This window comes from Botrytis fragariae, assembly GCF_013461495.1.
Source record: "Botrytis fragariae strain BVB16 chromosome Unknown tig00000006, whole genome shotgun sequence".
In the NCBI taxonomy this organism is placed as follows: Eukaryota; Fungi; Ascomycota; class Leotiomycetes; order Helotiales; family Sclerotiniaceae; genus Botrytis; species Botrytis fragariae.
Window position 1 is genome coordinate 2,958,443 of NW_023500988.1, and position 26,789 is coordinate 2,985,231.

A 26,789-nucleotide genomic window follows, 5' to 3' on the forward strand; every position below is an offset into this window, starting at 1 on the left:
TGTGTGTGTGTGTGCTTTGTTCGCCCAACTCAATACTCAAGTACCTACCTGGTAATCATTCAGTTCCTGGCAAATAACAAGGAACCAAGTTGTATATAAACTTTCCAACTGTGAACCTTCGAATCATGTAAATACCTACCACCTACCTCTCTTATGTAAGTGCGCACTCAGATATTCTCGATGAAAACTCATTTGGTAAGATCAAGGAGTACTTGTGTATCGAACAGATATCGTTCAATTCCCAGCAAAAGGGTCGTGAGAAAAGGGAAGTGGAGTACTTACCCAGTGCTTGTTATGATTCCTAGGCAATTGTGGGAATTGGATTGCATGCGCTGCCGTCCAAACTCACAATTCACCGGTCGAGGGAAACTTTTATTCGTACTCATCCATTATCCGGCTTTTCACTCTCGAGCTGCCACGATCAAGAAGTTAAATGATTTGATTTGATTGATTGAAATGGATGATGAAGAGATATAGGTCGACCTATACTCACTACTGTGTGCTGGTGTTTTGATGGTAAACTTGGAATTAATAGAGAAATCTTCAACACGTCTTTTTTTTCTCTTTATTCTCATCTCCGTCTCCATCTCCATCCCCATCTCCATCCCCCTCTCTGCATTGCCGTTTGTGAATTTAATGAACAAAATTCACATTTGCATCACTTTATTAAAATAGCTACATTTGATTGGAACCATTCTCATTTCGGCTCTCCAACATATACCTACTGAGTACTTTCTGAGTGCTTCCTGAGTACATAACTTTATCTAGACCTCACTTGTCTCTCTCCAAAGTTTCACACTTCACCTCAACTCACACAAAATCCCATCAAACGTCCTACCGCTATCGATCCCTCCCACCTTTCAATGATCTGATCCTCACTCACTTGCATTTTGGATGCATCCATCTTCTTAATTGTATCCACCTACTTTAACATCTACTCCATTTTCGAGCATCAAAGTTACTCCATTCGAAAGTTCTTGGATCCTGATCTACCACCAACAACCAAAAAGAGAAACTCCATAACCCACTATTTCTTCTGCACACAAGCATCATCAGCCACAACTTCAATTCAACCAAACAGTGTTCAAGGGATTCCCAAGCATCCCAGTTGCCATTCCAAATTTCATTCGCCTACATCACCAGTCATCATCGAATCAGTGAATTGGCGTGACGGGATCGTCATATTCTGGTATTGTTATCTTACGGAAAGGGAAGATAGTCATCGGAATCTCTTCATTTTCCATTCCCTACATTATTATTTTTTCAATGCGATAATATCCTCATTAGCCCATAGTTGGCAGAGGGTGAAAAGGCGATTAAAAGCCTACGACAATCAACATGTTTGGAAATAGAAGGAGAAGAGCGGTTTCGAATCCGGTATGTGAGATTTCATTGTCCTGCATTCCACTCCAACATTTCATCAATTTTTTTCAGGTTGCGCGACAGCTCAATCGCAATTGGCTTCCGGGGAGATCTCTTCATGGAATAGAGAGTACATACAGCCACATTCGTAATCAATGCTAACAAGTTTCATTCTACAGCCAGTAAATTCAAATGTCAACGCATCTGCCGCGACCGCCGCGGCACAGGCATTTCTATCTTCTCAAGCATCAAATACGTCCTTGTCTTCCGCTGCAGCAGCTGCCGCATTACGATCCCGACCAACAACACCTACCTCGGTGGCAGACATTCAAACCAAAAGAACAATTCGGAGAAACGGTTCAACCTCTTCTGCGGGAAGTTCTGTAGGTGGTTCCGTACGTGGTCCACCAGGTTCGACCCTTGTGAGGAGAGGAAGTTCCGGTTCGATGACTGAACGAACTTTTCGGGAATCGTCACCAGTCCCAAGTGCATATGATGCGCCGCCTGTACCGGCAATTCCGCAAAATATCACAAAGGCTGGTGGGAAGAAGTCGCGAAGATCTGCAAGTATGGATGCACCTGGATTGAGAATCGCATCGCCACCTCCAAATAAAACTGGTGGGAGAGGTTCGAGTCTTGGACCATCAGCGACAGCATCGCGTGGGTCGGGTCCAAGAAACCCAAGTTTATCCAGTGTATCTGAGATGAATGGGGAGAGTAGAGGGTCCGTCAATTTTTCCTACCCTACGAGTACAAGGCCAATGTCTCCTGAACAAAGACGGCTAACATGTTCTCCAAGCTTAAGTACAAGCCCAAGGATTGTCTCGCCACATAACCAAAATCTAGTATACGATCCAAATACCAGGCGCTTCTTACCGCTAGCGGACATTCTAGCTATCGAGCAAAGATTGAATGGAATTGCTAATGCTCCAGTTAAAAAGAAGAAACGAAATCCGCCTGCTCAAGGTACGCATCTAGCAGCTGGATCGGTGGGTGGAAGGATACAGGGAACTGCGGTGGATGCAATGGAAACGGCATCAAACACATCAACCACACAACAATCGATATCACAACCTTCCCAGCAACCCATACCACAACCTTTCCAACAACCTGTATCACAATCTATCCAACAGCCCGCATCGCAGCCCACTCAGCAACCCATTTCACAGCCTATACCAAAACCTACTAATACACCGAAATTACCCCCGCACAAACCGAAACTTATCGGGAAAATCCCCAATTGCCTATCTCAGAATCAAATACTCAGCAAAAATCTCTTGCAGTGACATCACCACCAAAGAAGAAAAAGAAGCGTGTTGTCATAGCCGATTCTGATAGTGACCAGGCATCAATTCTACCAAATTCATCTGCTGATGAAAGTGACGTACCATCATATGGTTATAAAACTCGAGCAGGCGCCATCTTGGCGAAAAAGCCATCAGTTGTGCGTGAGGATAGAGAAAGAGAGGAGAAAGAAGATGATTCACCGTTGCGCTCTGGAAATGTAGGGTTTTTGAAGGATCGCATTGAACCCACAAGAACTATATCACCATCTCCCTTGCCTCGATCATCTGCTGGCAGGGGACATGGTCGAGCGCAATCGTCAGCAAATTATGCGCAAGAACGCCAGCATACCAGATCTGCAAGCCAACCTCCAATGACATCTGTTGCCGCCCCTCCGTTAAATGAAGAATCTCCTCGTGGTGGTCGTGTCCAATCCGTGAGTCCTGCGAGAACTCCACATTTTATGGCAACCCCCGAGACCTTGACGATTAGACACCAGCCACCTCCAAGATCTGTATCTCCACGAAAGTCGGCCTTGAAACATTCTTCCATGTCTTCAATTGAACCTAGAGGACCGTCACCATCTGACGGAGGTTCCTTTCGACTTAGTGAGGTTTCTAATGACGAGGAACAGCCAAGAAAGAAAGGAAACAGAGTTAGCTTTGATGAAGGAAACAACGTTGTATTGGGTCAATCGACAACCTTGGCTTCTGATTCACCAATGGTTCCGAGTCCGCAAGTAAAGCGTAGCTGGTTTAATATTGGTCGTGGGAAGAAGAAGGACATACATGCTACAGATGAAGATGACGACGAAGTAATGAAACCAAGACCAGCTCTTCCATCTTTTGGAAGTGTGCGGGAAAGAAAAACTCATCGAGAGACAGAGGAACGAGTTCTAGTCAGACCACCAGAGCAGGTAACTACCATTGCTCCTGTCACTTCGCCTACTTCACCATTGTTCACTTCTCATACGGGAGGTGTATTGGAATCCCCCATGGGACAGTCAAATGATCATGTCGCAGGTTCACTACTCGCCCATGATGCCACTTCGAAAAATGCAGCAAACATTTCGAAATCTCGCGAGCCTCTGCCTCCTGATGTAACATCTTTGGAAGGGACTGGGGAAATTTCAGACGCTAGCAGTACGTATAGCTTAGATAATAATGCTATCGGTATTGCTAGAAGTAATAGTGTAAGAGTTGGACCAGAAGATGGACATGCTGATACATATCGAGAATTGGCAAGCCCAACGAAAGATCAATTTGAGGATCAGGAATTGAATGAAGATATTCCGGAAATTGCTGTTCAAATGCCTACTCCAACTCCAGAAGGCACACAATCAAGAGAATGGTTGGACATGCCTGGTGGGTATAGGGGTTCAGGAAGCTCCACTTCGAGTTATGTGGATCGATCCAAGGATGAGGTCCATGCTGCTACTGAGAATGGTATTATTAGCACAGCTATTTCGCCTACTTCCGAAGAAGCAAATTCAACAAATGGTACCTCGAACTTATCGGAATTTGGGGATAGTGCCAGAACAAGTTCGGAAGCTCATCCTGCACCAATTTTTGAAGAGTCGGAGGAATCTGAAAATGACAGTATATATAGTGATGCAGCTGAAGAGTTTGAGGCACCAGATGATGGTGGTTTCATGTCTTTGGATGCTGTGGTAGAAAGTCCTGTATCTGCATCTGCTATACTAGCATCTGAGCCAGACAGCCCAAGAACTAAATTGGCGAAAGAAAGAGCATATATGTCAAGTCAATTGCAAAGAAAGTCGAGTGAACCAGATCCAGAAGAAGGGTGGGAGAAAGCTCAGCAATATTGGAAGAATTTGTCAGTGGACAGGAAGAAACAATTGGAGCTAGATGCATTTAAGGTGACAGATGAAGAAGAGAAAGAAGAAGTTACGCCAGCCCCAAAGCCAAAGAAAACGAAAAAGAAATCGGTAACCATACAATCGCCTACCTCTCCTATTATGCAAACAATGCAACAATCGCCATTTCCACAAGTTCAAAAGCAATCAAATACGGAGAGAAGCTACATGATTCAACCAGGATCAAAGGTAGGCTCCAATGGTCACAGCCAGACAACTATGCGATCATCTATGAGAGCGGAACCTCCTCATGCGGAATCAGATGTTCATATCAGGCAATCTATGAGAGGACCTGGTTCGACAAAGGGAGCGACCCAGAATGGAACAGCTCAGCCTAATGGAATACTACAAAAGAAACAAAGGCCTGTTTCTCTTCCTCCCGCTAAGACTCAAGCAAATACTCAAGCTGTAAATCAGCATCTTCGGCTTATCCAGGGGGCCGCTGCCACTGCTACTTCGCCTAATTCTCAAAGAAATAGTGCAGTAGTAGCACCAACTCCTCTACGACGTAAATCATCTGGAGATAGCGATACTAGTTTCAAACGTGCTAGACCTGCAACAGATGGAATAAGTATGAGACGTTCTATGCGTCGCGAAAGTGATGTATCATCAAATGGCCGTCAACAATCTCCTCTGAACTCAAGTCGATTTAGTCTTCGATCATCATCACCTGGTGGACCTCCTGCAGTTACCATGCGAGGAACAATGCGAAGTTCTCTAAGAGGATCTAATGATTCTACTGCTCGAGCAAAATCTCCAATCAGAATACCTGGATTCGGTAGAAGTTCATCAGCTAGACCAGCTCCAAAACAAAAGTCAACTCAACGATCAAGTCGATTTGCTGATTCAAGTGATGAAGATGAACCTCGTGCTGGATTTAGAAGTCGTTTTGTGGATTCAAGTGATGATGATGAACCTACACCTATAGCTCCTATAGTCGCACGACCAATATCATCACGTGGTACACCAGTTCGAAGTATACCAAAACCTATAGGGTATCAAGATGGAGATTCTTCTGATCTTCCAGATAGTGATGATGAGAGTCGACCTGCCACAGCTAAGAGTGTAAATAAACCCAAAGCAAATGGCAATAGACCATCATCTCGAAATATGACAGCAGCATCTGGAGATTTACAGAGATCAGGTTCAGGTCGTGGCACGATCAAGGTCGGCAATGGACAAATCACACCGATTACTCCTCCTAGACCACAGAATGCTCGACGTGGAAGTATTTTATCTATTTTTAGGAAAAAACAAGATCCAAATAGTAAAGTCAGGAAGTACAATGGAGAAAGTCCGGCTAGGAGAGACACACATTTGGAGAGAAGTAAGGAGGATCTGGAAGCTATTAAGAGACCGGAGACTCTTGGTAAACCTGATTCTCCTAGAGTTTTGAAAAAGAATCCGAGACAAAATAGTGGATCTTGGCCTTTGGCTGATGATACGGGCATCAAAGTACCTTTTGAAGAGGGAAGGCCTTTCTCTGCGGATACGGGAGCAGGAATTGTGGGAGGTGAAAATAAAGAAATTGTTGCGGAATTGAATGGAAGACCAGAAGTTGGGAACCGAAGATTTACGGCTACGGGGTTGAGTGATGTGGATGTTATGGGGCAAGGGGGAAGTCCGAGAAAAAAGAAGAAGTTTCAAGTTTTGAGGAAGATGTTTAGGTTGGAGGATTAGAAGGAGGTGGTGAATTAATGGAAATGTGAGAGTTGTATATGTATTATTCTTCATTTTTTTATTTTTCCTTTGTTACTTCATTGGTGGATTGGCGGGTTAGGGATTGATGGATTGGAGAGGGAATAGATACCAATGGAATTGTGGGTGGATGGATGGATGGATGGATGGATTGGAGGAGAGATATGGATTGGGAAACATGTAAATACAAAAGCATGTTTGTTTGGTTTCTGGGGAGGGGAGGGGTTGTAGAATATATGTAAAATTTTAATCATCAATGTTTGTTTCGAGATTCATTGTCTAATGATTTGAGTTTTGGTATGGTTTGTTTGTTGGTTGAGGTGGTTTAGTTGGGAGAGGAAGGGAGGGGAAAGAAAAGAAGGTGGGTTGAGGGAATGTAACGATGATAGATAATAGATGATGAATAGAGAATGGTGTATGATGTATGTAGTGCGTATAGTGAATGTATAATGGATTGGATGAATGATATAGACTATGGGAGAAAATGAGAAACTAGGGGCATAGTGAAATGATGGAGTGGTGAAATGATGAAGTAGGAAAGCTAGGCGAAACGAAGCGAGAGGGGAAGGGGGAGGAAGTGAGGAGGAGAAGATGCGGGAAAGAAGGGGGAGAGGGAGGCGAAGATGGGACGCAAGAGGGGGAGATGCGGTAGGCGAGGGGGAGAATGAAGGAAGAATAACGGATGGATGGATGGATGGATGGGTCAAGTGATGGAGATTGGCGAATGCGTGGATGGCTTGAAGGGACGGAGATCGAGATCATGTATGTATGTATGTATGTGTGTATGTAGATATAGGTTCTTGAGATTTATTGCTTAGTGTCATGTCATGTCTAGACCCCTGTTTAGTGAATGATATGGATAGTTAGATGTAGATATTGTACTTGTACTTGTACTTGTACTTGTACTTGGGGAAAACTTCTTTCCTTTCTTTCTTCTTGAGTGTCGTTTTTTTATCTGCTTGGTGATTTTTGAAGCTGTTTTCTCTCTCTTGTGATGGGTGTGATACTTAGGAGATGTTGTGTTGTTTGTATTATGTATTATGTATGAATGAATGAATGTATGAAATAGAATGATAATTTTAAATAAATAGTAGTTTTGTTTCATGAATCAATAAACACACAAATGAGAGAATGAATAAATAAAAATGGAATAATTTCCTTTGAAAAAAATTCCCTTGGTGTGATGAGTGAGTGAGCTGTGTGTGAGTTCTCGAAGTCGGTAGATAGATATATCTTTCTCTTATCTCTATTTCTCTTTCTTCTTCTTTCTCTCTTGGACTCTTTCTCTCAGCGAGAGATTTATTCTCTCTCTCCCTTTATTCTTATCTGTCTGTCTTCATTCTATTGCTTGTTTACTTACTGATTGAATAAATTAAGAGAGAGAGAGAGAGAGAGAGAGAGAGTGTGTGTGTGTGTGTGTGTGTGTGTGTGTGTGTGTGATTTTTGATAGTGTTCTTTCTTTCTCTTATCTATCTAATCATCAAACATCCCTCCCTCTCATAAATACCCCTCTTCTTCAAAAAATATCATTCAACTTAATTTAACCCCCTCTCTAAAATCTTTCCTCGAATCCTCTATCGACCCCTCTGGAAACGCCCTGAATATAGATAGATATTAAAAATAAACCCGTAATAATTAAGTAGGTAAACAAACCGACGAAAAAAAATCCTCGAAAACTTCCCAAAATTTAAATCGGGAAACAAACATGTAAAGAACAAAAGAAGAATTCCGGTACGGGGAATTGAACCCCGGTCTCCCGCGACCTTTGAAAGTAATCAGATACTGATACTTAGTGAGAGGCGGAAATGCTAGCCACTACACCATGCCGGATGATTTCTACTGTATTGTATATTAGAGTAGTTCTTGTTGAAGAATATATTCAAGCGGTGATCTGCGGGAAAATCTGGATGTGGATACCTAGGTATGCAGAGTTTTTCTCGGGTGAGGTTTAGCGAGTTAGGGTGGGAGGCGAGATAAGAAACGTGAGGTAGATTGTGTATGAGTGTGAATGGGTGTTCGGAGTGGGGTAGCAACAAGTGGGTGGGTGTGAAGCATCACAGAGTGAGTACATCTATCATATCATATCATGTCATGTCATGTTGAGCTTGATATGTACATGCATAATGGGAGATTATCGAGATATGGAAGATGAGGAATGAATGAATAATATATTATGAGATGGATGGGTAGGATGGGATTGAAGTATCTATATTGTGATATCCCAATAACATCTCGATCTCTTTCATGAGAGTACAGGCCCCAGGCAGGTTTGAATATTTACCTCGGTATTTATATTTACATCTATTTAAAATGTCCATCTAGAGCGAGTGTATTGGCATTGTTTGATTGATCAACATCTCACATCAGTATTTCAAGTATAATAAAAAATCTATCTTGATAATATAACCTCTATTAGAAAGATGCAGCACGCACGGTGCTCTTGCGCTGCAAATAACCTTAACACTTCCACTTCGTAGTTAGATTTTAGTTTAGTGCAATTCAATCTACATAGTCAATAATACATGCATTCTACTGTCCCGCGTCCTTTATTGTGAATGATGTTTCGTTTTAATCAATACATGAGAAGTTCGAATACGAACCTAGTATCTAATCTCTATCGTGAGTATATTATGAATCGATAATATAACACCTACTACACAAATCCACTCAATCATTATATCCTGAACCGCCCCCCTGACCCCTCTCGGATATCTACAAACTCGATATCTCGCATCCACTAGCGGACACTCCATACATAAACTAACATCATACTTCTCAACTTACCTGGTATAAGATTATCAACAAATCCATCTTCTAACAATTTGATGTCAAAATCTACTACTTCATTATTCAATCTGTAATAAATCATCATAACAATTCTCAAGATATGGAAACAAACATTTCAAAAGATCTTGACAGGTCGACTTTTCTAGTATCCCGTCAGTTCGTACACCCATTAGTGAATCATCCAACTAATAAATCAAATTATGCTCTACTGAGGATCAACAATTGTTTAATTCACCTAAAGACTACCTACCTATATTGCCCACCCCACCCGCACCCACAAAACTTCAAATAAATTACAAGCATGAAAACCCAATTGAAGAAGGAGAAAAAAAACTACAAACGCCTACAGTAGCCACCGTTCCAATCATTCCATTCGCTCATTGCTAACCCTAACCACCATAAACAAAACACTCGCTCGCTCTTGACTCGCCTCAAAAATGCATATCATTTGATTTCTTCTGAATATTCTCATCTAGTCATCGGTCAGAAACACACTCTCCATAGCACAGGTATCATATAACCTCCACCTATCTTTCGAACTCCACCACTTTCTGTGTTGCCGAACTGGAACTTCTTTCTCTCTGTGAATCTCCAGAAATACCTGGCATCAAGCTTCCAATCTTACCCGATATCCCTACTCCCTCAACCTTCTCAATGCCACTTCTAATACTACCTGCTTCAGCATCTGCTCCTTCCAATAAATCTCTATCTTCACTCCTCACACTCCTCCTTTCAGCATCACCACCATAACCACCTGAAACTCTTAATCCATCATCTTCTTCCTCCTCATCTTCATCTTGTACACCCGGTCTATGCACAGCATTTCTCTCCATTTCCTTTTGAGCCTCATCCATTCTTCTTCTAACTTCCGCAGCAACTCTCATTCCATCAGTAACAATATTATCCAAGACACCTCTAAGTCCCTTTCCAGGTGGTACCACACCAGCAGAACTAGGACCACTAACAACATTTGCTGCTGCACTTGCTGCCGATTTGCCGATATTTGTGAATGTGGTAAGAGAAGAATTTGTTGTATTGGAGGTGGAGGCCATTTTATCCGAAATACGAAAGGAAGCTGGGAATGAAGATTCAAAGAATTGTTCAAGAAGTTCGTCAGCTAGAACGACCATACGGAAAGTAGGTAGAGTTATGTGAAGGGGTTTGGAAGGATCAAGAGCTGCGTTAGCACTTTCTGATTGTGCTTTTGAGACACTTCGAGAAGGCGTAGAGAGATTTTTGGGTTTGTTGGATGGTGGTGGAATAATTGGAAGATTAATTTCCTTTTTGGTTTTCTTTGAGTCAGCACCCAGATCCAAGAGATCTTCTTCTTCATCTGAGTCATCCGAATCGCCAATAGCAAATGAGTCAGGGTCAACAAGACCATTTGCATCATTTGAGGCATCTTCAACTTTCTCTTCACTTTCTCCTCCACTCTGATTATCTTCCTCTTCCTCCTCGATATTTTGTGGATGATCTGGATCAGCATACTCAAAACAACGTCTGATGAATGCACTAACGCTACTCAAAAATCGTTCTTGTGTTGTTGTATGTGGACTATTGAATTGTGCTGGATTGCCAGCTTCATATTCGCTCAGTCCGACCATAGACGGCGAAGGCGTCAGAGATCCTTCTAGACCTCTTCGAGAAAGGAACAGTAAAGCCTCAGATATCCTTAAAATCCCTTCTCGGTCTACTTTTCCATCTCCATCATCATCATAAAGTTCAAAGAAGTATGTAATACTTCCCATAATATCCCCTTTGCCCTTGATATGAGCCAATCCTGTAACGACATTTTGTAAAGTCAATGCAGAATTCATATCCACATCCCATCTTCGGAAAAGTCGTTGCATGAATTCGTGATCGGCTGGTTCAGGATTACCAAAACCCCAAGGAGAAAGGGAAATATCTCGACGTCGCAAAGAATTGCCAAAATAAGAATGTTTCTCCTTCTCGAGTTCCTTTTCTTGCGTAGATGGTGAATCTGTTACGGCCCATTTAGTCATTCCAGCAAGGAATTCTCGAAAGCAATCGTAATCCATCAGAGTAGGACTTGGACCGAGACCCACTCTACCTTTCTCGATATTTTGGTTCTCTCCTAACCCAGCAATCACACTAGCTCTATTGGCTTTTGCTCTTCTTTCTTTTTCCTCTTGTATCATTTGACTTCTTTGTTGTCTTTCGTATAATACGCCATAGAACCTATCATACAAAGCGCCCAATTCGTCAACACTCAATTTCTTGCTTTCCGGACCTAAGTTTCGTATTGAGGTTCGTTTTGCAAAACTTTCAATACTGTTCAAAACAGCATCTTTATGATTCATACGTTGCTCTGCAATGGTATTTTGAGTGATCCCTGAGAACTCCTTGAAAGCAACAACCATCAACTCCTGAAATCGTGTGACTGCTCGTAATTTTGCATTCTCGGATTTTGGATGCGCAGATTCATCCAATTTCGAGAAATACCCTTTCAGAACAGAAATAAAAGCTCCATCATCAGTGGCATCTAAAAGTTCTTCTCCATTTATGCGTAAAATAGCGAGACCAACTTGAAAGAGTACCTTTGGACCTTCTAAAAAGAAAACATCTAAAACACGGAATGCAAATACGAGAGGCATAGAGTTAATATACAGTGACAAAAACCAAGGCAGAGAAACGACTGAAAGCTGAACGTCCGATTTGACAAGATGATCCCATAGTATTGGCATAGTCTTCTCTACTAAAGACTCAAATACGCGTTGGTCCAACAGAGTGCCGTACATGGTTTGTGAATAGTATCCGGGAAGTAATCTGTCGCATAACGCGGATAATAAGAAGTAAGCTTGGGCTTCAGACATGTAAATTAATAGTGCTGCCACAACGATATTCATAGCCTGGCAATATCCGACTTCTTCGTTGGTCCAACTATACGCTGTAAGAACTCGTCTCAATCGATCGATACCTTCCGCACTTTGAAATCCAGGATATTCCGGTAAACTTCGATTGAGATCCTTCTCAATTTCGTCAATCGCAAGAGAATCTCTTCCTTCAAACTTCGCTAGAGTGTCTGTATATAACGTGGGGTTTTCCAAGCGTAAAAACAATGACCCTGATGTTTGCTCCCATATTTCTCCTCGCAATCGATTCGGTAATCCAACTCGAATCAGCTTATGAAATGTAGGTTGGCGAATTAATGTAACGTTCCGCCCATTTTCTCGAAGATACTCTCCCCATAGTCGCATCTTACTTTTGTCTCGTAATTTCCGAAGGTCGCCCGGATATCTGAATAACATTCCAAGTCCTGCATCTGGAGCTTCTCCTGTTTTGCTGTCGCCTTGTAGCAAATATTCCGAATAACACTCTGCCACAACACGTTTCATCTTTGCGACCTCACCCACTCCCGATTTTAGTCCTTTCTTCAAGCCATCGCAAAACCGTTCGCATGCTTGGCGCGTTCCAGCAAGATTTATTGTAATTTTTTGTTGATATGTAGGTTGTTTTGAGCCATCTATTGCTGACGTATTTGTGATTCCATTCCAGGTAGTAATAGCCAAAGCAAACTTTACTCCATGTCAGCAATAAATAATGCGGTAAAGAAGGGATGCATACTTGGTAGGATTGACTATGAAGTCGCTCTACTCGTCTTATAGCACATAGAGGCAATGTAAATCCATTCCCTCCAGGTCCGGCTCCATGTGTTTGTCCATTGAATCCAGAGGATGTACCTGTACTCGCCGTTTGAAGGAAACTTGTAGGTTGTGTCGAGAAGCACAGATATGCTTCACTCAAGTGCAACTTTCCAGCATAATGAAACCCTCTCTCTCTATCTCTATCCTTCTCTCCTTGTGTAGCATTCGGTGAGTATTGATTTGGTGGGGCTATAGTAAGTTCTGCAGTGATCTCTTGTAGAGGGGTTTGGGAATCTGGTAATCGGAATTGATTGCGGAAGAGAGTAGATTTAGCAGGATTGCGATCAGAAGCAGAAATATTGAGAGCTTGAGTTGGGTCAATGAATGATTGAGCCTTTTGCACAAAGCTTGAGAAATTGAACATGGTTCATGGTATCTGCTGGTAATACAGCTTAAATCATAGAAGTTTTGTTCTTTGGAATTCATTCGAGTTGAGGGACATCAAGTCTCAAGTTCCGATGTCATCAGCCTCGGCTTATGTAACACAGTTAAGCCAATAACATTACACCAACTGGACCCCTTAAATAATAAATACGATGCATGTTTTAGATTTGATAGTGATCACATTACATACATATATAATTCACCAGAGTTTTGATATTTCACAGATATATTAGTTGAAACTTGGTTTTTGTATTTCGTCATTTGCAGGTAGTAAATTTTCAGTTTACAGCTGAGTGCCTGTTTCTTCCCCAAGTCCCTAATTAGTACTCTCCAACATTTAAGCAGCCTTCTCAAGTCCGGAAATAATCTAGAAAATGATTCGAGCATTGAAATGAATATCAGATCATGACCGCTTGTTCAGAGATGTGGGTGAAAATTCGGGAAACTTTGGCTTGCAGTGCTAGGTATTCACATGTGCAAGGAAATGGTTGCATGATTTTTATAGAGTATTATTTTTGCATTCAACTAATGTCAGATTCCAAACAACCTCTTTCCATCCCAACTAACTTCATTCAAAGCTATCAGTCGTCCCAAATTCCGATTCAATCTAATCAATTCTCCCCCGCCATTAACTTCCACATTCCTATACAATGCCGTTGTGAAATTTATGAACCGCCTGAAAACGCAGTCTGGGCATTGGTGAAATCGTTATCAATCGTACTCAAAGCCGCAGATAATTTTGGCTCTACATCAGACGAGGAAATGGCAAGAAGATTCTTTCCAAAAGCATCAGTTTCTTGTTTCAAATTCGCCAAGTCACTCTCAACAGTTGAAGCAACCCCTGCGTTAGCGAATGTAGACTTCTTTGCTACAAGTGCATTGAGTGCCTCTTGGATATCGGGGATCAGATGATTGATTTCATCGAGAACACTGTTGGAGTCGGCTGAGGACAATTGAGATGTGTTGGCGGCATCTTTGGCAGCGTTCTTGATAGCTAAGGTGAATGATTAGTGTGAGTTATATGACAACTTAAAATTAGAACTTACAAGTTTCCAAAGTTGATTCAGTACTGCTCACTGTAAGCAGGTTAAAGAATCCGCCGTTGTAGTTGTCTACTGCAGTCGTAAGTGCTTTGACGTTTGTATCGATGGTGGTTATATCTGTGAGAATAGTCGCCGGTGTACGCTGGTAAATAGTGGCAGCAGTAACTGCTGTGATGAAGCAGAAAATATTCTTGATGGCAACCATTTTGTAGGTTTGAATTAGACAAGAAAGTAGGAGGATTGGAGAACAAGTTTTTTAGATGTTGAGATGAAGAAATGAGTATGCAATGATTGAATCCATCTTCCAGGGTGGTATACTGGGGTATTTATACATGAATGTGGTACTACCAGGTAAAGATCGCCGATTGAACAGTGACACAATTCTATTTCGCAATCGATTCTCCGAAGTAACTTCGATGACTCCAAGATATCTTTTCACACATACTCTTTCCGCGAGCGCGCCTTTGGACAGCCTAAACAAATGTGTAAAGGCAACTACACCCTCGGTCGTGCTACTCCAGCTCGTTGTCCCACACAAAACCCCGCTTCCGAGAGTAACTATATGGACGTTATACCGCTCAATTCCATGTAACTTTTTAGCATCAGAAGACGATCAAATCGGTCCTTCATAACGATTCTAGGTCGAGCCGTCACTAGATCGAGCTGAAATCTGAAGGCTAACGGCAGATGTGCCATGTCCCTGAAAATTCCGGGGCAACCCGATATCAAAAAAGTTCCTAGTGTTCGCATATCTTTCAACTATTCGCGAGATAGCAACTTCAGATATCTTCATGATTCTTCTAGTGCTTTGAGGGAATAAAACTAACATAAAAACTTTGTTCATCACGATCCATATAGCAGTTGGAACTTTCCAATAGCCTCGATTCAACCATCTATTGTGCTTGACAAGTCTTGACACAGATAATATCCATCATTAAACCGCTGTACACAGTAGATCGTGGAAGTTGGTCAAGGAAAGAAGAGGGTCATTGCCAAGGACAATGAGTGCAGATCTCAAACTAGCAGCTGCTCGTGCATCGGTTCTTGTAGCTTTTTTTATAAAAAAGCAAACTAGATTACCGTGAAAGTGTCAGCACTATAGATCAGATCATCCAACGGGTTTTCGATTAGAGAAAATAGGCCGAACAGAAGCACGAGAACGATTGATAGATGTGAATGCTGCCATACTCACAACGTACAAAATTGATTCCGAGATCCGAGAATCTGTGCACTCGGACGACTATCCCGTGCACGTGAAGGAGTCTTTCTTTACAAAAGAAGATCGAGCCATATCAAATATTGAAACACAGTATGAAATTTTTCTTTGGCTTCGTTATTTCCTGCGCCATGATATGCAAAATCGGATCCTCTCATGAAATCGAGATGAAACAATACATTGTTAGATCACGTGCTCTGGAGCGGAGACGGAAGCCGTTCCCGTTCGTCATCTTCCCTTTGAGGAGAGAGCTCAACGACTTGCCGTCTGAAGAATAGTAACCTTCAAAGTTTCAGGTCTCGTAGATTTTCCTATTGAATTCTTGAGAGTGCCATTTTCAGAGTCCAAAACCTAGCTGTTCCGAAAGTATCTCTCCAAGACTCGGAGACGCGGGAGAATTAACACGTGATCATCACCACCACCACCTCCAGGAATGGAAGCTCCAGTTGTTGAACACCCAAAAAGGGCCTATGGACTGCAAAATAATGCATGTGGAACATGTGCTAAAGCAAAGGTGAAATGCATACCGTCTGATCCCGTTGGCAACAAATGCTATCGGTTGGTTTTCTCAATCCTCAATATCTACTTTCGCTAAATTATTGATGTCCAGTTGTCAGCGACTTCGAAAGGAATGTGAAGCTCCAAATAAACCGAAAAAACGACTTAAAACTGCGTAAGTATTATGATAAGCTTAGCTCAACGCTCTATACTAATTCCATCTAGCTCCGTGGCTGGACTCGAGAAGAAATTAGACGATATCGTTACCATTCTGAGTACTTCGAATCATGTACCAAAAGCATCAATTGTACAACGTCAGGATGACATCCCGACAAATATCAAGTCCATTGATCCACCACACTTACAATACCAAAGTGATATCCCAACGGATATTAAATCTATTGATCCACCACACTTGCTAGACCATGTTACTGAACAGATCCCAAACGACGAGACGTCAATGTGTTTTGGTGACAATCTCAAGACCCCATTCACTAGCAACCGCGCAAATACAGATTCATATTCATCGTCGTCAACGATACCCCCCGTAATCGACCTCGATGATGATTATGCACATGCATTGTTAGCCATTTTCAAAAGCGACATGGCTCCATACTGTCCCTTCGTACTCATACCACCCAATATCCCACCTCGCCAATTCCAAGCAGAGAGACCATTTTTATGGAAAGCAATTATTACAGCTGCATCTCACCGAAATCCAACTTTTCAGGATGCTTTTGGAATTCGCTCTTTCGAGAATTTTATAACCGAATTGCTCTTAAGAGGTCAGACTGCTAGTCTAGACAAATTGCAAGCTTTGCTTGTTCATCTTGGATGGTATTCCAATGTTCCCTCTACTGTAGTATCAAATAGAAGTTCACTAATGCTGATAGGTTTCATTATCAATCTATCATAAACAACCAAACAATCAATTTGATCTACCTTGTGAAGTCAATGGTGACGACGCTTGGTCTTCAAAGATCATTAAAGTTGGGTGCAGCTACGGAGAAAATACCGGTTGATGGTAAGTGCGTATTTGACTTCACAAACTGATATTACAAGACTACGGTCTTTTTTCTTTTTTGTTCTAACATTCTGCCAGGTGCTCGGCAAGCCAATAAAGGTAAATTAAGTAGTCGGAGACTCGAGGAGCTTCGGGCTTACGCTGGATGTTTCTATGCCACATCAATGTAAATTTACAACCCGGACTTCGAAATGGATATTCTTTAACTAATGATTCTCACTAGGATGCCACCAGGCAGTAGCGTGGAAAGCATGAGATATACTGTCCAGCTCGAAGAAGCATGCAAAACGGTAGCCGAAGCAGGAGGATTCCAGAGCGACATACTTCTCTTCCATCTAGTAAAGCTGCAACAAGTTACGAGGAAAATCAAACACACATTCTTCAATCTCGAAGCAGGATTCGGTCCTCGTATCGTTCCGCGAAAGATGTGTATGGATTTATTGCAGAGGGAACTAGAAAGTTTCAAACATGAGCTACCCGAAAATCTAAAGTCTCATTGTTAGTTCGTCCGCTTCCAGTGTCCGCTATTTCTTATTAACAACCCCCGAAATAGTCCTCGTATCAATCAACCACAGCATTGCCGAAATCAACTTATACGAAGCGGGATTAAATGATACCGACTTCACACCTTCAGATAGTCTCGAGCGACTAAGTATCCTCAACTCCTGCTTGATATCCGTCAAGTCCTTTCTCGATGACAAAGTTACTCAATGGATTGATTTCTCCATCGGAGCTGCCTATACCACCTGGGTCCAAGTCGGCTATGGCATTCTAGTCGCCCTCAAACTATGCACCTGTAAAGCCGACGGTTGGGATCGAGAGTACGCCCGTTCAGCCCTAAGCATCCAACACACAATTGATTTCCTGATTGAAAAACTCAAGATAATAATATCTATTCGAGGTAGAAGTCCAGAACAACTACAATCCCAATCCCAATCCCAACCATCCATCACCACCACCCCAGAAAAAGATATATTCATCCGCTTTTCCCGCCAACTCCTCCGCATCAAAAGCTGGTACGAAGCAAGTCTCCACCCGCATCCCTCCAACTCAAGTCCCGAGCCCGAAGAAGAAATCCCTCAGCCCTTTAACCAACAATATGAATCGGCCACTGCACCACTTCTGATACCGGAAAGTTATTTACAAGATGAGTTTTTGATGAGTTTGGATGATAATTTTTGGCTGGCGTTTCCCAGTGCGGATGATGGGTTTTGGAATCTCGCGGATGTTGCGTTGTGAATTTTTTTGCTGGGGGTTTTCTTATTAGAATGAGGTTAGTGGTGGATATATGGATATTGGAATGGCTTTGAATGATTGCGTGTGTTACGAGTAGTGAAGTGTGTAGATCGGGTTTTGTATTTGTCGGGATATCGATCATGTGATCATAAAGGGCACTGTATTAGCTAGCGAGGCGCTAGCGTCTGTCTATATGAGTTACTAGCTTCCCATAGTCAATAATGATCAAGAACGAATACAGCCATAATAGAATAAAGTACTTTACACTTATCAACCAAGTCGATACCAACAGTATCATTCGATTTTGATTTTGAATAATCACACATAATCCGCGTTTGGAAAATAGGCAAAAGCACTCTCCCAGGTATCCATATCCATCACTATCAAACTTCTTTCTAGTGCATACAAATTGTAGAACACAGACAATTCTTCCACATCATTCTCGCGTCATAATAACACCTCACACCTCACAATATAACTTTGAACACCTCAGAATCCAATGATACCCCTTTATCGATGAAGTAATTTAGCACACTCATATAGAATACCCCAAATCACATATTATACTTTCAGGAACTCATACGTTCGAATTCTCGCTACTATATATAACATCTCATCTGACATTCAGCTTTTCAAATTCTCACTCTCATGACGTTGTATCTTATCACAGACTGCAATGACAACACACATATATACTCATCCATTCATCCATCCTCATAAAACACAATTTATCATCCCCATCTCGTTCCATCACATCCCAACCGAACTGTGTTCGTCAACAGTTCCAAATCCCAAATTCCCAGGAGAAAATCAACTCTCAAATCCTTATCACATTTCCCCTTGCCTTCTTCTCTCCTCTCTTCTCCATTCCAGCTTTCCATCCATCATCATCATCATCATCATCATCATCATCATCCCAAAAAAAGACAAAAGGAAAGAATCCATAGCATATACACAACCTTAACCTCACCCCAACCCAACCCCAACCCCAAATTCCACCACACTCATATCTCCATCAACTCACTAACCACTAACCACTATCCACCATCCATCACACTCACTTCTGTGATCCAATCGCAAACATCCATATCCCTCTCTACCAACCCACCCAACTTCCCCCACTCATCCAAACCCAACACATCATTTCCCCCTCTCCCTCTCCCTCTTACTACCCATCTATCCATCTCCACCTACCCATCTCCATCTCCATCTCTCCCTGCCTCTCCCAACAAAAAAACGAATCTCCAATCTCCAATCTCCCATAATTCAAAATTCAAAATTTTCATCTCATCTTCTTCTTATATGATGTCAATATAATATCAATATAATGTTAATATCTCAATCAAATCAATATCAAATCAACTTTGATAACGACAATAAAAATGACAATGAAAATAACAATAACAATCAAGATACCTACCTAGTATGGGATTATAGTGCGTAGGGCTACGTACTGTGTATGACATAACATGCTATAAAACGATAAGAATGATTGGGATTTGGAAAGGGGAAGCTAGACGAGTGTAAAAACAACAAATAGAAGGAGAAGAAAAGGAAATGAGGTGTATCAAAAAAGATTTACAATCGCCGTATCTGATCTTTGGCTTTGAACTATGCTAGAGCTATTTGCATTGTTGAGTCTTGACTCGCATATTGATATCATAACTACCATCCCTAATCCCATCGTTCAAAACCCATAACTCCCCTTTCCTATTCCCATGTTTCTCAATGTCACAACTGCAGCTATCGTCTGCTTTCAAACCAAAAGGTCATATCATAACATACCATCACTCACTCCATCACGATACCCCTTTAAGCCAAAGCACCCATCGGATCCCACAAGTTCAAAACCTTTGCTTCACCTCCAAGCACATCCCTAACACTCTTTGCTACGAACCTCGGTTCCACAACCGCCTGATATACAAATTCATCCATCCACGCATCACTCATTACAAACCAGCCATCCGTTCCTGCTCCCTCTCCCCAACTATTCTGAACTCTCCATCTAACACTCTTTCCCTCTTCATTCAAATGTACAGCTGTAAGAACCATTGCATGAGTCATTGCGCTTTCTCCCGTCATCAAACGTTGTGCTTTACTCATTCCAAGCTTGATATTGAATCCTAATTCATAATCGATGAGATGGAGATCCATAACTCCGGATTTGGAGTTACTGTATTTACCGACGTCTGAGCCGAAAAATATTGGGAGACCAGCTTTTAACATGGAAACACAGGCAGCTTTCATGACGGGCATGGAAACATTCACATATGTGATTGGACGACCGCCTACGATATTACCGAGACGATCGACAGTTAAGAGAGTATTGTATTCATTTCTAGGATCGTTGACTAGTGAGAACATATCGTGGACTGTGGAGTTGGTGATTCTGATTGATTTTGGTGTGTTCAATTCCTTGGCGAATTGAATAGGGGTGACTTTCAATTCTTGAGCTTTGTCGTCTTTGTCTAGATATTGCCATGTGAAAGCTGTATCAGAGGCAGGTGGTGGACCCAAAGCAAGAGTTAGGATGAGATGGATTTGGCGAACCATGTGCTCTTTTAGACTGTTAAGAGTAGATGCGGATTTTGTAGTAGCTGCAGCGCGTAATTTGAGAGCATCTTCTCGGAGCTTGGTTGTGATGATACTATTGATCACTGAAGATGTTTGGGCGTTGAAGCTATCTGGGTAGAGAACTTGGGGCACGAGACCATATTTATGGACAATGTTGTAAACCCTATATCCAAGTTGTTAGAATTCGAGTGTCAAGAGTTCATGTCATGCAGAGTAAAACCTACATATCCCACTGTCCTCCATCACTGACAGGACTCTCCATCAATCTTTGTACCAATCTCCCATCCAAATCTTCTCCGACCGTATCAAGGATTTGCTCCAAAAACCAATTTGCCTTCTCTAATTTATCCCAAAAGAACAAATAAGCTTGGGAGAGTTCGAATTCTTTGAGATTATGTCTCTTCATCAATGCGACGCGAAAGACATTGGTGGAGGCAAACAACCAACATCGTCCTGATTGTCGCTGATTAGTTATTGGAGCTCCCTCGAAAGGTATTTTGACGGAGAAGATTTGTTGGTCTTGGTTGAGGGTGGTACGGGATGTGAGGACTGTTCGTGGATCGGCGCTGCTGAGAGCACTAAGAGCTAGACTAGAGAGAGCTTGATATTAGTACAATGCAGCTGCAATGCACAGTAATCACACGTACCGATTCTTGGGATCACTCAAGAGTTCCTCCTCCCACTTTTCGACTCTCGCAGCACTCAAAGGAGTCCACTGAGCTCGCGAAGTAGCTTGATAAGCAGCACCCTTCTCATTTACATGTATATAATCGTCTTCCTCAGTTTGAAGCTGCATATTCTGAATCTTCTCCAGAAGGATGCGTTGGGCTTCTGCGGGAGAAGTGGAACCTGGGGTTGATTGCGATGAACCCATGGTTTATATAACCTGTGAATGTTGTGTATGTATGGACGGGATGAAGAGGAGAACTTAGATAGGGATCAGTGTAGATGAGAGAAAATCCAAGAGAATTTGAAGGTTTGGATAACGAGGTTACAGGTGAAGACAAAAGCTGAAAGATAGGAGAAGAGCGGATGGTACGTATTAAGGTTTGGATAAATGGTTGACCGATTCAATGACAGGACTCGGGATGTTGTGATTATCTTATCTGCTGAGCTTATCTTCAAAAGCTATGTGAATGGCGGGGAATATAGGAAAGTGGTATCATGTGCACGCAATTCTAGATAGACAGGTACTCGAGCCCGTATTGAGCCATCAAGGTACCCTTACTTGGCTTGAGTACTTCTTACGAAATCAAAGACTTGAAGATGCCAGACCCCCACTCGGATTATATACGGCAATTTGAGGTTGATCCCTCGGCCAAAAGTGGGAATCGGACAGATCTAATCATCATGGCTGGGGAAGTTGGTCAAGTAACATTCTTCAACACCATACATTCCTGAAGATAATGAACCAGTCACAAGTTGGAATTCAGTTAATCAAGGTAAAACGAGATAGAGTAATAGACAAGCAGCGTGTTTTCATTCTGGATCTTTTCCTAATTACACAATTACAAAGTAGAAAAAGATCGCAGCATCAAGGACTCTCTCTACCACTATGTCAAAACCACCAAAGTAGTATCACCATAGATGGTATCGAGGACCTACTTGAATACTTCGTTAAACTAAAAGAATCCGATAGATCAGATAGAAAACCCGATCGTCCAAATTTCATCCCTCATTAATCAATCTGAATCCATATCTACCCCATCATACGTTTCAAATTTTCCCTCCGAAAATGCACTAAAAAATCATGAAAACAAAAAGGAAACTCCATCGAGGAAAGGCCAATGGATTATTGCCGGTTGGACGCCATGGTGTTTGGTACAGGAAATCTACAGACGGGATCCGTGGACAGTCTTCATGTCAACGGCGATCTCACGACCACCATCGGCAACGACCATGATGCGGATGCTACCACGTCCACCTTCGAAGGCCTCCTTAAGACGGGTCCAGAGGTTGGATTGGTCCAAAACGGGAATGGCTTGCTTGACATCACCGGTCTCGGTCATGGCAACAACTGTGTTCACGTTAGTGTGAGATACTCATGAGGAAGACAAGACATAAAACTTACCAGAGTGGTCCTGGAGATCAAGAACACGGTATTGCTTGAAGACTGGTCCCAACATAGTTTGGACGACGACACTTGGGCTTGGGTTGGCGATGAAAGAGGACTCTTCATTCAATTGTCTGGTGAAGAGGTCAACACCCAAGTAACGGTGTTGGCCAGTGGCAGCGGAGGTGGTGATACGGATAACCTGGCAGGGACGTCCTTGGAGCATCAAGAGGTCACCCATACGGATGTGGTGGCAAGGGATGGTAACGGTGTTGGCAGGTTGCTTTGGAGCAGCAACGGCTGGGGCGCCGGCTAAATCGAGAGAGTCAATTGGGTCCTGGTTCAAAGTTTTCCCGTGTCCATGGTAGTAACCTCCACGAAGGGAGTGATAGTTCCCTGATATTGAATGCTTAGGGTACATGGTGGGGGGTTAGAGAAAAAACAAACAGGAAGCTTACCTTCATCATCGTAGTAACCCATTTCGAGATTGACTGGTTTGAAAGTTGAAGTGGTTGATTTAGGTGCGGGGGGAGTGTACTTGACGAGTTCTCTTTCACGAACTTCTTCGGTGAAAGTAGATCTGGCTGGTGTGCGAGGTTGCTTGACGCGAACTTCTTCCTCGAACTTTTCTTCGTGGAAGGTTGACTTGGGTTTGTGAGAGTGAGTGGAACGGGGAGCTGGGACGATAGTAGTCTCAGTTACACGGGTCTCTTCAATGTATCTTGGTTCAGATACACGGGATTTGGGAGGGTCGACGATGACAGTGTCTTCCTTGTAACTTGGTTGGGTTCGGGAACGGTATTGACGTTCAACGAAGTCGATGTTGGTCTCGGTAGGACTCTTTTGAGGAGCAGAGAATTGAGTATCAACTTCAGATGGTTCGTAGTGACGAGGTTGACGTTGACGTTCAAGTTGAAAGTCTACTTCAGAGGATTGACGGCGTTGATGATGGTGATGATGATGTTCACGACGGGGAAGTTCGATATTAACTTCAGAGTGTTTGTGGTGACGATCACTGTCTCTTTCAAAAGAAGCTTCGAAGTGTCTGTGGTGATGTGGGGTGTTGATATCGAAGGAAGCAGAGTGGTGTTTGTGTTTGTGTTCGGGTCTAAAAGAAGGGTAGAGAAAACAAAAGTGTCAGTTAATGAAGAAAATTAAACGGTGAGCGTTACTGTGTCAACACTAAAAGAAAAAAAGAAAGCCCATGTTATTTTTGGGGTAAGGGGGGTGGCTGGGACTAAACCGAAGATCGTTGGACTGTGCGTCGTAATAATAAAAAACAAGAAAGCTGGCAAATTTGTCTCAGAAGGGACCCAATTAATTGTTAATTGGGTACTGCTTCTTCCGATATGGCCAGATCTTTTTGATTAATGTTGTATAACGAGAAAAGAAAGAAAAATTGGGAATTGGTGCAAAAATTGGGAAAGGGCCAAAAGAGAGGTGAAAATGGAGGTGAAGGGAAAACAAGTATTGTGGATGTTATTTTTGCTCCAGCTGGTCGGTCTGGTATGATGATTTGTGTCTCGTTTGTTTTGATGCAATTTTTGATGGATAGTGGATTTTGTAGAAAGGAGAGTTTTTGAGACTGTAAAAGAAATGGACTGTTTTTTTTTTGTTTTTAGTTACTAACCTGCGTTCTTCACGAATATAAACTTCTTCTTCTCTTCGGCTGCTCGGACGGTATTCAGAGCGGCGATCTTCTTCACGGGTGATGTGAAGCTCTTCCTCTATAAACTCTTGTCGTTGAGGAGGGGGAGGAAGGTGATGTTGTTGTTCGTGTTCGTGTTGGTGTTGGTGCTCGTGTTGATGTTCGTGTTCGTGTTGATGTTGATGTTGGTGTTGAGAGTAAAGAGATTGAGCGTCCTCTTCTTGACCTTCCCGTCCGACGCGCTCGTGATGATGATGTAGAGTGATTTCACCTTCGACGTGAGTCTCGGTGGTCTGAATGGGTTGGGCAGCGACGTCGCTTCTATACGACGACGGGAAGATGCTGAAGGGGATCGGTACTCGTGCGTCAAAGTCCAGGTTGACGACCTTTCAATGCGAGAACACTTCTCGAATACCTTTCAGCGTACCGAAAGGATATCACAAGAAGGATCTCTACTTCTTGAGGTAGAAGGAAGAGGGAAGAAAACGTTTACGGGTAACGTTTCTTGACTCGTCTTTCAGATTTCAAAAAATATTTTGAGGTCTTTCAAGATGAACAAAGAATAGCAAGAGTGTGTTGTTATTGCGAAAGTGCAATGGAGAAGGTAGGCAGGTAGGTATGAAGAGTGTGTGTGTACAAAATTGATTGGGGATGCGATTTTGAGGTTGTATTTGTGTTGATGTGGGGTGGGAGGTTTGAAAGAGGGAAAGAAGATGGTGGAGAGAGATTTGCAAAGGGTGAATGAAGGGTGGTGGGAGCAAGTTTAGAGAAATCAAGGTGGTTGGATATTCACTTTTTCCATCGAAGCAGCCAGCAGGGTCATTCAATTTTAAATTATACGTACAGCCATCATGATTTTTTTATTAGGTATACCTAGGCCGTATTATTTGTTTGTTTACATTCAGTTTATTGGGATATTGGGACATGTGGCAGCGGATATTGTTTGTGACTAACCGCATCAAGTAATTACCTAAGAATTACCATCGTGAACGGTTGCATTGTAGGAAGCCGAGTTGCAATGCAGAGAGCGATGAAAAGTGGTAGGGAAGACGGTCTGCTTTTATGATTGATGGGGGCAGTGGAGGGACAGGGTGACGGACAAGGTGATGGATGACGGATGACGGGTGACGGGTGATGGATGATGGATGATGGATGATGGATGGATGATGGGCACAGTGATGGATGGATGATGAATGGAAGGGTGATGAGAGTGACATATGTGTGATGGATGAGAAGACGGAAATAAGACATGACCCAATGGTCATCGTGGTACCGTCTTTTCTTGAGCTACTCGACCACCACCGACCTAGTCATTTCCATCCCATGATTCCCTCTATTGAATGATGAAACTGACTGCAGTATGGTTCGAATACATGTGTCTAGGTAACTCTAATTTCCTCTGGACCCTGTGCCTTTCACTTTCTTTCCTCTCTCTCTCTCTCTGTTAAACTTCTCTCAGTCTCAGGGTACGCCATAACAAGGGACCTCAAGCTTAGCTACCCCAGAGTGTCCTATCGACCAAAATATGGCCCAGATAGGATGCCATGTAAACAAACCACTCAACCACCTCGATGCGACGCTGGACACTACTGTTTGATCGATCCCCGACTATTGACTCTCCGAGGTCCTTACCAATATCATGTTCAAAGCATATCATCGGCAATTTCATTTATCTATATTTGTGGCGTCGAACTAGATCTCCCACTCCAAGCCTTCACATGAAATCTGTTTGGTTCTGCTGTAATCGGCCTCGTCTTCATCTTCTCTGGTCCTTCCATATGGGTAGCTCTCCACTATTCCTTGACTCCACTTTCCTTCTCGATGTGGTATGAAGCATCAGTGGATCTTCGTGTTCATGTGTTCTCGGCCCCCAGCCATCGCAACATTTTACTTTCCCGTGTGAGTTTCCGATAGAAGACATGCTCCGGTTGGATGTCCTTTCGAATCTCTGCAAATGAAAACCAACGACCATCAATCAATGATCCCAAACCGGAATCTAGGTAGCCTCACAATTGGCCGTCTTCCATAGACCATGTCGAATGTGGATAAGTGCAAGTTTGCACGCCGTGAGAAATAAATTCAATTTCCTTAAGCTTCAGCTCCTCACATTCGAGAGACCCCTGACGTTGACTCGTATCGTGGAACGAATTGATTGGATGATAGGATAAGATCGATGGAGGAGTGTAACTTGTAAGCTCAGCAGAGCTCTACCCGAGCTTCACATGGAAAAGAAGTCGAATCACATCTCGGTACTCTGCAGAAAAGACATTGTGTAAATCTAGAGCTTCATCAATCGATCAATTGAATTTTGATAGGATCAATTAATTGTATGAAGGCAGCTACACTTGTCAGCTTTCAAACGCATGTCCTCTCGAAAACAATTGATCCGAATTGATAAGAAGAAAACACGCAATCGGGCTCATTTGACGATCTTGTCTCTG

General features: G+C 42.6%; 6 protein-coding genes across 6 annotated transcripts; 2 read left to right on the plus strand and 4 right to left on the minus strand.

Annotated features, from left to right (window-relative positions):
* Positions 1-1,338: 1,338 nt before the first annotated feature.
* Positions 1,339-6,202, plus strand: Bfra_002074 (uncharacterized protein; the record flags this gene model as incomplete). Its single annotated transcript, XM_037332499.1, has 3 exons — positions 1,339-1,377; positions 1,542-2,474; positions 2,630-6,202. The coding sequence occupies 3 exons, from the start codon at positions 1,339-1,341 to the stop codon at positions 6,200-6,202; spliced, it is 4,545 nt and encodes a 1,514-aa protein (XP_037196653.1).
* A 3,332-nt stretch (positions 6,203-9,534) lies between these two features.
* Positions 9,535-13,036, minus strand: Bfra_002075 (putative tbc domain-containing protein; the record flags this gene model as incomplete). Its single annotated transcript, XM_037332500.1, has 2 exons — positions 9,535-12,543; positions 12,593-13,036. 2 exons carry the CDS (start codon positions 13,034-13,036, stop codon positions 9,535-9,537), a joined length of 3,453 nt encoding a protein of 1,150 aa, XP_037196654.1.
* A 685-nt stretch (positions 13,037-13,721) lies between these two features.
* On the minus strand, positions 13,722-14,304 carry Bfra_002076 (putative hydrophobic surface binding protein a protein; the record flags this gene model as incomplete). Its single annotated transcript, XM_037332501.1, has 2 exons — positions 13,722-14,050; positions 14,103-14,304. The coding sequence occupies 2 exons, from the start codon at positions 14,302-14,304 to the stop codon at positions 13,722-13,724; spliced, it is 531 nt and encodes a 176-aa protein (XP_037196655.1).
* Positions 14,305-15,748: 1,444 nt separating this feature from the next.
* Bfra_002077 (putative transcription factor cys6 protein) lies at positions 15,749-18,076 on the plus strand (the record flags this gene model as incomplete). The annotated part of the gene is made up of 7 exons (XM_037332502.1): positions 15,749-15,873; positions 15,926-15,988; positions 16,039-16,650; positions 16,707-16,837; positions 16,916-17,003; positions 17,061-17,335; positions 17,391-18,076. The coding sequence occupies 7 exons, from the start codon at positions 15,749-15,751 to the stop codon at positions 18,074-18,076; spliced, it is 1,980 nt and encodes a 659-aa protein (XP_037196656.1).
* Positions 18,077-19,885: 1,809 nt separating this feature from the next.
* Positions 19,886-21,521, minus strand: Bfra_002078 (putative bleomycin hydrolase protein; the record flags this gene model as incomplete). The annotated part of the gene is made up of 3 exons (XM_037332503.1): positions 19,886-20,810; positions 20,872-21,237; positions 21,295-21,521. The coding sequence occupies 3 exons, from the start codon at positions 21,519-21,521 to the stop codon at positions 19,886-19,888; spliced, it is 1,518 nt and encodes a 505-aa protein (XP_037196657.1).
* Positions 21,522-22,105: 584 nt separating this feature from the next.
* On the minus strand, positions 22,106-25,198 carry Bfra_002079 (putative woronin body major protein; the record flags this gene model as incomplete). The annotated part of the gene is made up of 5 exons (XM_037332504.1): positions 22,106-22,664; positions 22,719-23,096; positions 23,159-23,808; positions 24,331-24,734; positions 25,193-25,198. 5 exons carry the CDS (start codon positions 25,196-25,198, stop codon positions 22,480-22,482), a joined length of 1,623 nt encoding a protein of 540 aa, XP_037196658.1. The 3' UTR covers positions 22,106-22,479.
* Positions 25,199-26,789: the final 1,591 nt, after the last annotated feature.